Consider the following 12,992-nt stretch of genomic DNA (forward strand, 5'->3'; position numbering starts at 1 on the left):
AACATACATGATCAACACGTGTGAACATATGTTGTACTACCCTGTATGATGAATAACAACGATAAATGTAGCACTCGCTCATGTCAGATCCCCTAATAAGACATCATTTCCACACTCTATAAGAAGATTTATTTCTTCCCCATATTCAGCTTTAATCAAGTAGACTCCAGTCCTCTATAACATCCATAAGATTTATTAGAGAGGGCATGTGCCCTGTGGGTCAAAAAGTATGTGACTACTGAGTGTGACTTCCTGACCGTAAGAATATGGAAACAGGAGAGAAAATGTGCTCGATGGATCCCATATTTGCAGATCTGGTATCCCTCCTCTGCTCCTGTATAGCTGTAGGTTTTTAATTCAGTCTTCTGCTAAACAAATGCTATGAAAAATAAAATTTTAGAAGCAGTACTACACATGTGCAATTACATTATGAAATTCTTTGAGACAATATACTACTAAAACAAAAAAATAACATGCTATATCTATTAATTTAGAAAATACTTTAAAGAAAATGAAACAAGCAAACCAGTGTTTACTCCTAAGATACAAATGTTGATACATTCTAAAATACTGAAGAATTTCATGTAATTCATCATCAAAGCCAGACTTACTTGGAAAAATGATTTCACTTACCTGATCGTTCCAAAGGTTTGTATTTATTTTCTTCAAGATCATATGAAACCTTTTTCTCTTTTTTTTCATTGTGATCTTCCTTTTCAGTTTCCTCTCCCGATTCTGACTCACAGCTACCACTGTCACAGCTGCTATCACTACTGTGGTTCTTAATTTTCCTTAAGGAATGGGCACTTTCTGGCATTGAACACAAGGGCTAAAGAAAAAGGGAAAAAAAAAAAAGTACCTGATTCAGGCAGGTTCAGGCAGGATTTGCACAGCTATAAACCCTCCCAAATTAGACTGGAAGTTTGTTCTATATTTTAGAATAAATGCTTAAATATTTCATTAAATTGACTCCACAGTAATCCTAATCTTTCTCACATGAAGAACAGCATAATATAGTAATGGGAGGGGGGGAATTATTTTATTGCAAGCATGACTTGCACTACCAGACATATTGAATTATAGTTTGAAATCATAAATCAAGTGCTATAGAATACTATTTACAATCAGTTTAGGTCCTTTGCTGACATTTGCAATAACTGAAGTTAGAGTTCAGCCATGATCAACATGGAGTAAAAAAACATGCCAAGGAACTTCAGCTGCTATACTTCTGAAAAAGAAAGTGATTAATCCACATCCTGCAGAGAGCAGAAACTGGAAGAATATAGAAAGCTGTGCTGGGTGTTCTTGGTGTCCCATATGCACATGGGATTCAGTGCCATTGGCTAATGAATCCTGAGCTATTTCCAAGACAAAAATCAGAAAGTAGAAGACAGAGAAACTGATACAAGAACAGAAATGACAAATGAAAATTTTCCTTCTTCCATCTGTCATCGGTCAGACACGAAAAATGCAGTATCCTCCATTACCTCTATTATCCTAAGCAGATTGAACTGGTCACCTTCTTTTCCTACACATTTTCTTTCCAGTAACTCTCAGCTGTAGGAAGCTATGCTGATGGCAACATCTTCCTAGTCATCGAATGGATTGCAATTAAAGCTCAGATTTTAAAAAAATATCGTAATTTCTGAATATACTTTGAGTCAGAGTGAAATAGAAGAACTCTCGGGAAGAATTTAAACTTTCCTAGTGTATTAACATCATGTAATGCACCTAGATTTATTAGGAGAGGTAACAGAAAAAAGCCCCAAAACATGCTGTTGCTGCAAGATACATTTTATAACTAAACATATACTTCCTAAACTTCCATTCCAGACAAAGCAGGGAAGAGATTTCTGCCTATAAAGTGACAGCCTGTTTATGCAATCCGAAGCTGTTAGACCAGATAAAGAGAAGTTAAAGAAGAATATTCCATTGAGGAGAGCCCTGACAATTGCTGTTACACAAAGAATACATTGCTATGTATTTATCTATCTGCCAAAAGGACAGTGTGGCTTACTGCTTTCTTAAAAATAGCTGTCCTAACCATGAAATACTGTGTATGATAGAAATCCATTGATCAGACATCCCTGATGAGTTAGGCAAGGTATAATAAACATTTTCACTCAAAACTCACAGGGGCTTTCCACTTATCATATACATGTTCCTCACACATTCTACACTAAACAGTAAGGACATCCTGACCAGGACTTCACATCAATTAACACAGAAGAACAAAAAGAAAAGTCAAAGAATATGAAAAGCAATAAGGACAAATGACCTCCTAAAGTAAGAGATATTTGATTGCTTAGCAAGTTTTAATCACCTTGATTTTCTCCTTATGCTAACCTGATTTTTCTGTGATTAAACTCATCTGATCTTACAGCAAAGGATTGAAAAGGACAGTAATTGCTCACTTCCTCTCTACTAGCTGTTCTTTTCTTTGCCCAGCCCTTCATCCCACACACAGGTACAGTGCGAGACACGGTAACCCCGGCAGTGGGGAGGTGCAAGGAGACCTCGAGAGGCTACAAATAAACTGGACATTTCCAGAAGGCATTTCTCAATCTACACAGAACTCAGTAACATTTTCATTGCAGGAAAAAAATGCCTTCATTCTGAGAAATTCTTGATTTTTTTTCTACACGGAGTTCCTAATCATGTTCAAATAAAAATAAGGCTGAAATTCCTGGCAATTATGGAACAGTTGTTTATACACACCCCCCTCTACCCTTCATATATAGATAGGCATGTGCAAATGTAGATATTTATATATGTTTCTATGTAGGGAGGAGGATGAGGAGGAAAACACGTCTCCCCTGACTATTCCAGCTGTTCTGTACAGAGTTTTCTGAGTCCTGACTGTTCTTTTTTTCTGAGGAAGAGAGTGCACGAAAGGCAGTGCATCTGACCTCCTAACAGTACCTTCTGTCAGCAGGCCACCTATTGAATTTTAAGGGGAGAGACACTTTATGACCTTCTAAAAGAACCTTTCATGTTGGATAACATGATGTGAAAAGTACCTGTCCCGTGGTCACTTTAGTTTTTTTTCTGTTGGAATTTGCATACGTTACTTTCTTAATATGCAAATAGTTCTTTATTTGTAGGATTTTATGGTTACCAAAAGAGTTTTACAGCTGGATTATTCTCCTACCTGAGACATTGACAGGCAATAGTAAGTTCTACTGCCTGTCCCACTCTCCAGATTTCTATATAATAAATATTTAGAGCCTACACATCTCATAGCATCCCCTTTACAAAGAGGTGGCCAATTAAATGCACATCATTGGCCATATGCACCTCACCCCTTATAGGAAAGAGGTGCTGCTCTTTTGGTAACAGATCCAAGCCCACCCACAATGGGCATCTGTATTTCAAAGGGAGTGCACAGGACATTATACAACCAGGGAGGGTTAAATGATTGAGAAGTGTAACAGGACCATAAAAAAGATGCAGGACTAGAAATCCTGTATACCATGAAGTGTGCACACTGCAAGGAAAAGAAACAATCTCCCTGGAATAGCTAGTTTCATTGCTTTCCCTTTTGATTTCATTGATTTTATCACCAAAAAAATGGAAATTTCGGTCATAAGCAATGCTTTCTTTCTCCTCCAAGTGCAAACAATATTGTACTGGTAGAGCAGCTACACAGTCCATTTGTCTGCTATAAAAGAAGGCCGTGGCATATAGTCTGACTCATAATTAATCAAAATTCATCCTCAAACTAATTGAGAGAGGTTTCTCAATTGGGGCTTAGTACTCTTTTAAACATTTACAGCCTCCAGTTTGGGAATGGCTTGTGTGCAACCAGTGCAGAGGTAGAACAGATCAAGTCTGTGTGATACAGTCAAACGGGTGGATGCTCTCTGGGGGTTGCTGGGAAAAGACAGGCTTCTGGAAAAAGGAAAAAACGTGACTGAGATGTTAAACTTGAATTAAGTGACCCCATGTTAAAGAACTGAAAACAAACTTCCAGGAAAAGAATTCCTGAAGAATGGGGATTGAGTGTGTAGCTTGGGTGGACTGAATTTGTTTTTCTTCTTTAAACAAATCCACTGCTGTTAAAGCACTAGCTCACAAAATCCCCATATTTGTAATGAGGTCCCTGCAAATCTGTCTTAATACCAGATTGGGTATGTAGATCCTCTTTCCAGTATGCATGTCTGTAATAAGAGGTAGCCCTTTGGATTCTTACACATATCTGAAGTACCTCTTCAAGCTCAGAACAATTGTCAGCATTCATTTTGTACTCAAATTCACAGATTTGTACACCATGTCATCAGAAACATGAAACGCTGTAAAAAAATCTACATGCATCAACAAACAAATCCATCAGAGCTCAGGAACACAGATGCAGGCTCTTCTAAGCAGACTTGACCTAAAACATTTGGAGGATATAAAAAACATACTTATTTTAGCCAAGCTCAAACTATTTATCTTTACTGGCTTACAGAGATATGCCATTTATTTAAGGCAAAGACTCACATGAACTATGCACACAATCAGAAAGCATTAAGCTAAAAATAATATACATTCACATTAAAAGCAGATTTGGGATACAAAAGAGGTTCCAAGATACACTGTACAACTATTTTAGCAAGTGAGGAAGCCACAGACATACTAAAATTATAATTAATTCTTCGATCTTCCATAGTGCCTTTTATTTCATGATCTCAAAATTCCTAATTTTGGAACTAATCAATTAAAGATGAAAGCATTCTTTTGAGATAGGCTATTGATATAAAAATCCTTTCACACACTGAAATCAAGCAATCTCTTGCACAACAGCAGTTGCCAAGCATGGCAATTCCTCAAACAGTTTAGAGAGGGAAAGAAGGATCTTATATACACTTAAAATTTTAATGGGATTTAGTTGGACAAATGGTAGTGATGCTTCTCTCCATACTTTAAAAAAAAAAAAAAGTTAGTGCCAGTCTGAAGAAGAAAACTTCCACCAGGACCAGCTAACTAAATTCCCCACTTAAAATTCCCAGAATACCTGTCTACAGAGTGAAACAAAAAATTGGTATCTAGAAGTCAAATACCTTAGGTCCTCGCTGCCTGGTGCATTTTCCCATTAGCTTTTCATCATCTATTTCACACTGCTCCAGAAGATCCAAAATGTCCTCCTCCTAGAAATGGGAATTTCATTAAAATTGATTCAAAGCAGGACATACCCTGTCCTTCCAAAATTCAAGCAGAAGGTGGTAGGAATTTGAAATTACTCTGATTACTAATTCATGAAATAAGACTATGAATTCCTCCACAGGAGGAAATAAAAGAATTTCTTCTCATGCATGCATCTCTCCTTACAAGCAAAATGAAAGTTAAAATCAAGTCTTAACATTTATTAAAAATAAAAGTCTGAAGAAAGGGTTAAACAAAGATTCCTGTAAAACTGCTGGATGATGCCAACTACAAAGATGCAAAATCATTTATTTCTCAGATTTCAAATTAAAGCACATTAACTGGTTATTAATATAGTCATTTTCCTACTGTCTCTGACTAAATAAGTAAGCAAACAGGCAGAGTTCTGGGATGCCTTTAACTAGTGGAGCTGGTTTTAGGGTATCTCTTGTTCCAGTCCATAGAGGTGGATGAATAGGCTGGGAACGTTACTGGAGGAAGAAGGAGGCAATTACCAGCTCAAAAGCAGTTTCTGCCAACCTCTGGTTTGGCCAGGGGGAAGGCTGAGGATCAGGGGTATGGTAAAGTAGCTTAAAGCCATCTAGCCTGTCTCCACCCTGGGTCCACTGCAGTTCATCCAGATTCAAGGATCTGGCCCACAAGCTGCACAAAGAATAATAATAAAATCATGGAAACATTATCAAATGCTATTTATTAGCCATCACACATGATTATTGTGAAACTAAACCACAAGGTCACGAATTCAAAGGTAAGTAACTTCTAAATACTTCATGTACTTCAGTACCTTCATCCTTTTCAAAGGATTATTCATTTCCCGCTGCAGTGAAGCTGCTCTTCCAGCAAGAAAGGTCTGGAAAGCAGTGGCTAACAAAGTGTCATACTTCTCAAGTAATGTCTTATCATCAGGGGGGTAAATTCGCCTAGCACAGGGAAAGAAGGAGAGCAGTTTAAGAGAGAAGCTGAGCTATTTATCAGGCTAAGAACAAAAGTAATGTCACTAATACAGCCTCTTCTATAATGCATGTGTGTCCCATCTATAATAATTATATAATATCATACCATAAAACACAGACTCTGAACATTGCTCTCTAAATCTAATTTTAACTCAGTCAACACATCGTGTTTAAACCAGCAAGAAGAAAACCATGCAGGTCATTCCAGAGGTACACCAAAACCCAGTTTTGCAGTGCTCAGAAATTTCAGTGGGTGTGAATGATGCATGCAGGTGTGAATGATTCATTAAATATTAACAAAATATCACATGTAAAATGTAGAGCCACAAAATAATTTGTATTAGCAATAAAAGGACACAAACCAGTGAAAATCTGAACAATTGCTTTGATTTCATGGGCAGGATGTAAATTAAAGATTGAATATGTACTGAACTTGAATGCTAAAGCCTCCAAGCCTCCAAAAAAATAACAGGAAGAAATAGGCACTATAAGAAAGAAAAAGAATTCTGGTACACGGATATATAGAGTGACCCTGATTTCCATTAGAGCAGCAATGCCATTATTCTCTAAAATCACAGGTAAGAAGATTATGGCAGTATGAGAAGCAGGATTTGGTGATTTATCCATGTTCATCAAGCAAGAATGGGCTTTGAAGAACACCACTCAATCCATCTGTCACAAATGCCTGAAATGCAGCCAGAAATTATGAAGATGGAAAACGTAATTTCTAACGAATTGTAAGGAGTAATCCATAAATGACTTTTGCCTGCAGTGTGCAAAGCATAGACATTGTTTATATAGTGCCGGTATTATGTGACTTTTCTGTATTTGTGAGTCCTTTCTGAACTTTGTAAAAAGTTCTTTCCCCTTCTTCCTTTTCAGACTTTTTCTCCTTGGAAAGTTATCTATCCTGAGGACTTTTTGCAATGAAAATAGGATGGTTATAATATCATTAGACTCGGGGCAGTTCTAGAGCAAAACGAGGGTGGTTTTGCTGAAGGAGCTCTAATTGAGGCTCAGCCAACATGTTTTAATGGTGTGGATTCCACTGCAGAAAAAGTGCCACAGAACAGTACTGTAAGGGAAGAATAATACTTTTAATATAGGTAGAAGTAGACTGCAGCTGAAAGGCATTTCAAAGTCATATATGTCCTTTCCAATTCCTCTGGAATTCCCAAAATCTGGAAAGCACAGCTCCTCCTTGGGCTGCCCAGACTCCTGCTGGAGCCTTGCAGGCAGACATCAGCTGAGCCAACTGCTGAGCTGACACCACAGACTGAACCCAAGCCTGCTGAGGTTCATGGAGGTTTCTCTGGAGTTTTGCAATATTAATCCAGGCAGCAATACTAGCACCCAAAATGTCCATGATTCTATGTCCCTGCCTGACAGAAGTTAGTCCTGCTTTGCGAAGGAATCTCACATGGAGAAAGTACTGCATAACACTGATAAAACTCCTCTGCATCTCTGGCCAAGGTTACTTTTCTTCTCAGGATCTACTGATTCTTCAGCCTTTTCTCTAGCCCATGGTAATAAGAAAATACAAAGCTGTTCTGCCCTTTTACAGGAGCACATTCCTCATGAAGTGACACTTCACTTTTTCCTGAGAAAAAAATACTGTTGTGTTTTTATTGAATGACATTAACCCAAAAGCTCAATAAGGAGAACATGTGGCTCATTTTCAGTCAAGAACTGAATAAACCACCTAAAACGTGATCATTGAATACGGGAGATTTTAAAGTTAGCAAAAAAGAAAAATGTGTTAGAGCACCACGGTGTTTCTCTAAATGATATGAAAATAACCACTTCATCACTTCATTTTACATTTAGGGGTTTTTTTACATACTAGTTCAGCTCCATCAAGAAAGGATGTAATTAAAACTGGGAAAGTTACAAAGACAGACTTTTTGAAAGCAAAATGTTAAGTCATCAAAAATGAAAATTTCACACAAACATCTATCTGTTTAAATGAGAACTTTTCTGGGAATTACAGAACATCTGCTCAAAAAAAGCAGTGATGAAGAACAGCAATAAAGGCATTCTGACTAATTCAGAATAAAATATGTAAACTCAGATCTCCCACGTTCTGGATGAATATTATAAAGAGTGGGCAAATATTCCCATCATCTCTTCCATACTCTGCTCCCTTTCAACAAATATTCATAGGCCTTGCTTTCACTTCTCATTGAAGCACAAATCAAGAAATAATAATAAAAACATCATTAAACAAAATTTTTGTTTTCTGGCCAATGCCTATTGTAACTGACAAGATAAAGCTCTTGTTGAACATATTTTACCAAGGAATCTGAAGGGACTTATGTACAAATATAGTATTTCAAATATCACTCTATTAAAAATGGTGGATGCACCAATAAATTTTCTGAATTTTTGGCAAGCCTCTGAGATACGAATCAGACTTGATTTCTTTACAGGGGAATAATCATACCCCCATATTGCCTTCCCTAATCCCCAGTGAGATAAGAATGATCACATGTGTTTACAGGACAGGTCCATGACAACAGTCATGCTCCTTGGCACACTGAGTGTGAACAATCACGTCTTTCAAACAAATGTCTTGCACAAATACTAGGGTGACTGATGTCATATAAATTCCTAAGTGCATATAAAAAATTAGAATCAAGAAAAGAACTACCTGGATGAAAACCTACCTGATGTAGATGTATATATTTTCTATAAATGCCTACACGTTTTTAGCAGAAAGTTGTCATCTACCACAAATACTTATTTCCATTATTCCTGATGAATGCATTGAATACTTCCTACTAATACAGTCAAAAATATGCACCTGTAGTTCCCCATGTGTCTATTTTCATGCTCCTCTTTGGAAATCTGTTTACGTACTTGTGCAAGTCTTTCCTTCTACAAATCAAGAAAATAAGACAATTAAAACAAAGAGACCATAAACCAACCACGGGCAAGAAAGGGCACTTTTTCCCCTCCCTACCAGCTCTTCCTTTCTCCTCTCCAGCGTGTGGCGCTGCTTCTCCCAGTCTGAGGAGCCTGGCAACAGTTTTCTCATTGACCCTTGACCATACAGTCTTTTTTGAGCCTCAGCCTTCTGCTGAGCTAAATTCCTCCTTTTATCACTTGTCCTGAAACACAGATGATATTAAGGAATGTCAATCCAATGCAGCTGAGATGCACTTTCATATCAAGTGTATCATCTGTATTTTCCAATCAGTCATGTGTGGTTTATTACATAAAATTAGAACTGAAACACTCACTAAGTTGGGAGTTTATTTAGTATTAACTTTCATGGCTACAAAATTCTTTAAGGGTACTGTATAAACTCTCTGCTATACTTTAATGTACAAACATGGTTGCTTCTATTTTCCTGAAGTGTAGCTTTTTTCCAACACATCCCAGCTACAAACTTTTCCTGTGGAGGGTATGGCTTTTGACTGTATATGACACTATCACCATGCCCATGATTGCACACACATCCCAACTTTGAGACCCCTTTGAAAAATAATTTTTTTTAAAAGTACAAAAATTACTATTACTATTCATTTTTTTTGCAAGCACATATGCAAGAAGAAAAATTAAATTTGGGTTATTTCTATAGCAAAACTGACAGCAAGGGAAACATTTACATTTTGAAAATATGAAGGTGAAAAAACAGTCTTCATTTTCTCCCTGTCCAGTTCAAGTATTAAAAAAGAAAAAACTTTAAAAAATCAAAGCAAACAACAATCCAGACTGAAGAAAAGAGGACAAGTTACCGTATGTTGAGAAGCTGTAATGCATTCAGCAGAACACCTTTTTTTACATCATAGTCTATTTTTTGATCCGTTCCAAAGCTTGGGGCACGATTAATCTGAATAAAATAAGATATAGAATAGTCAGGAATGTTCAGGTTCATGGGGAACACACCAGTTGTAACAGGCTTTGGAGAAATGACTCTTTCAGATATAGCAGAGGTTTACAAAACACATGTGGAGAAACTCTTTTCCATTTGTATTTTTTAAAAATAAGAGTATTGAGTATCCCAGCTACTGGGAACCAGGAGCTGTACCTTTCAGTCACCAAGTTATCCAGCCACTTACAATGGACACCATTCAAGTCCTGGCACTGTGAATCCAGTCTGATCTACTTGCACTTGCTGCAACCAGAAAATTTACCACACAAAGTGCTGTTAAACACATTATAACACATGATATGACGTGCTGTGCTGTGGTGCTCTAGCACAGGAAGAGTTAAACTCTTTCCTAGTTCCCAGCCTGAAAGCAACTTTAAATACTACTCTAAAAAGTAACAACTATACAAGAACAAAAAGAGCCTCTAATTCAAGGTCTGCTCAAGCATATTTAAATAACTTTTCAGATACACTTGACAGCAACACCTAGAGATCTATGTTATTAAAACAGTACACAGTGTGAAAACAAAAAATAATTAGATGTCTCAGTAACAAAAAGTTTATAAGCTAAGTACAAGAAAAGAGATTAAAAATGTTACCATAAGTATAGAGAAACAAGGAAATGCAACTGGGAATCAACAAGACTAAATCACACTCTTAGCCAGGAGTTTCAACCAGCCACCCTACAACTCTACCAAGCTGTGGAGTCCCTTCCATTTTCAGAAAGCTTTGAGAATGAATAATGATTTACTCTAGGAATCCTTTCCAGGATGGCATAAAAATTAATATTTGAGCAATGGGTGCTAGTGAGAGGCAGGAATCTCCCCTTGATTGTGAATGAGCAGTGCTGGTTCCAGGAGGGACAGACACAAAAGGGCTTCAGCAGTGAATGCTAACACCTTGTGCCCCGTGCAAATCACAAGTGGGACAGTTTGTATGTCCAAAGCAGAGGGAAAAAGTGGTTAATTAATATGTTGTTTTAACACTCTAAGTACATCTTAGAGCCTGTGCAGCTGTGGGACAGGACTGTGCTGCTGGTGAGCCACCAGCTGCCCTGTTCTGGGTCCCAGCTGCCCTGTCACTTATGCCCATAGCCAACAGGTGCCTTTCAGCTTTGGAATCAGCTTGTTGCCTGGTTTTGCAGGCAGGCTGGCAAACTGAGCAGTGAGTACTGATGTTGAAAAAAAACCATGAAAATTCGGCAGAAATAGTGAAAAGATTTATACATATTTTTTTTTGGAATATCTAATTTTTTAACCCCTTTAGACTGACCTGTTCCTCTCCTATCACATCACAAAGGCTGATTTTTTTCTACACTGTGACAGTACAAACATTAATTTACATCCCTTTTTTCTTTTCAAGTGCCAATGAAATGTGATGAGATACATCAGAAATGTATTTCCACATGGTAGTACAAGGAATGCAAATACCATCACTCTCTATATTCAGCTGTTTGATATCTGCATATTTTACTTATGTAAGGAGCTAAATATTCACTGGAATAAAGTGTCTCGTTTTATCAATTGTGGTCATGGATGAAAAGCTTGAGAAGTCTTATGCAAAAACTGTATGTTAAGGCAATTGATTTTCCCTTAAATTATCCTTCAAAAGAAAGTACTGTCCCTTATCTGTCATGTGGTTATCCCTTATTTCCAGACAAGAAATATGATTGCTGACTAATCTGTAAGACAGTAGTACAGTAATCTTGGTAACATACTAGTGCTATGCCACAAGAGGTACTCCTAATAACTGGGTACCAAACCATGTGCACCTGTCAGCTGAGAGACTCTTATGTCGAGTTCAGTGACCCATGAACTGGGACACACTCAATTAGGTTGTGCTAATGTAACATCAGTAATTTTATCAGGAAGGCACATCTTGAAGGTTGTTGACAAGAACAGGATTGTATGAGGGACTGCAAAAGTACAAGCAAATGATGATAGTGAAGGCCTTGAAAATCCAGAGGCTCAGATGCACACAGAGCACAGTGGCCAAACTGCGTTCACTGCAGGAATGCAGCCTTGTACGCTGCATAACACGGGGGCTGGGGGTGACAAAGAGAGCACAAGAAGTGATTCCAGGAAATGTGAAAGACTGGTGGTAAAACTTAAACACACTGTGGAATTGCTGGCCAGTGAATGAACAGCCAGCAAGTGGACATGGGCAGCAAATGAATAAAAATAACCCTAAAGTGAAGCTAAGAGCAAAGGGGAAGAAAACTTCACCATCACAACAGTATGTTCTTCCTGGTGAAGAACCCAAGACACTGAAAACTTCCTATAACCACCTACCCCTCTCTTTTTGGAGAAGTAGAGCTCTCCTGCCTCATGTTGGCCTTTGGACCTCCAGGGATATAGGCAGGGCAAGTGTAACATGAGGGAATGGAGTCGATGCTGGAAAGCTTGTGTATGTGAACTTCAACTGCTTCATTAATAGGAATTAGCAATAATTGGTGGGTCTAAGATGTTCACATTCATGGGCTGTTAACAAGGTTTTAAATAGATTTTGCTAGTTCAGTTACACTAAATAATACACTTCTGAATGTGTGTATAAGGTTTGTGTTGACCACATAAATCACAAGAGAAGTTGGGTACCCTGCACTTAAGGCAGTTACTAAAATATATGTGATCTTTTTCTCTGATGATCACAACTGGATATAACGAGGTTGAACAAGGTTGGAGTCCATCCAAGAACCTCAAGTGTATGATTTTCCCTCTCACATAAAATAAGCAAGCTTGGAAATTTTGGTCAAAAAGAGTAAAACTGGATTTTATGGGAACTGAAAGGAGATCTAGATCGAGGTAGCTGTTGCTACTCATAAAGGATGGAGGCTGCTGAGACTGCACAAATGCTTGCCAGAAACATTTGGTGCCACAAGATGGCAATCCTGCATTTCCCAGAGCCCTCACTCCGGCAGAAGGTTCCGGAAGTTCAGTAGCATCAAGGAGCAGGAGAGCTACAACGCATCAGAGCAATATAAACAAAAGTCAACTCAGGGAAGCAGTCATTACAATATGTTG

General features: G+C 37.9%; 1 protein-coding gene across 10 annotated transcripts in view; it reads right to left on the reverse strand.

Annotated features, from left to right (window-relative positions):
- Positions 1 to 12,992, reverse strand: part of TTLL7 (tubulin tyrosine ligase like 7) — a 62,902-nt gene that overhangs the window by 17,069 nt on the left and 32,841 nt on the right. For all 10 annotated transcript variants that reach the window (XM_064663912.1, XM_064663906.1, XM_064663908.1 and 7 more), the window contains 6 exons: positions 9,839 to 9,933; positions 9,061 to 9,208; positions 8,902 to 8,975; positions 5,930 to 6,065; positions 5,043 to 5,129; positions 634 to 829 (listed from right to left, as the gene is read on the reverse strand). In XM_064663912.1, the coding sequence (XP_064519982.1) occupies positions 634 to 829; positions 5,043 to 5,129; positions 5,930 to 6,065; positions 8,902 to 8,975; positions 9,061 to 9,208; positions 9,839 to 9,933 (736 nt within the window). The remainder of the gene's footprint in view (positions 1 to 633; positions 830 to 5,042; positions 5,130 to 5,929; positions 6,066 to 8,901; positions 8,976 to 9,060; positions 9,209 to 9,838; positions 9,934 to 12,992) is intronic.

The sequence above is a fragment of the Pseudopipra pipra genome, chromosome 9, assembly GCF_036250125.1.
Source record: "Pseudopipra pipra isolate bDixPip1 chromosome 9, bDixPip1.hap1, whole genome shotgun sequence".
Classification (NCBI taxonomy): domain Eukaryota; kingdom Metazoa; phylum Chordata; class Aves; order Passeriformes; family Pipridae; genus Pseudopipra; species Pseudopipra pipra.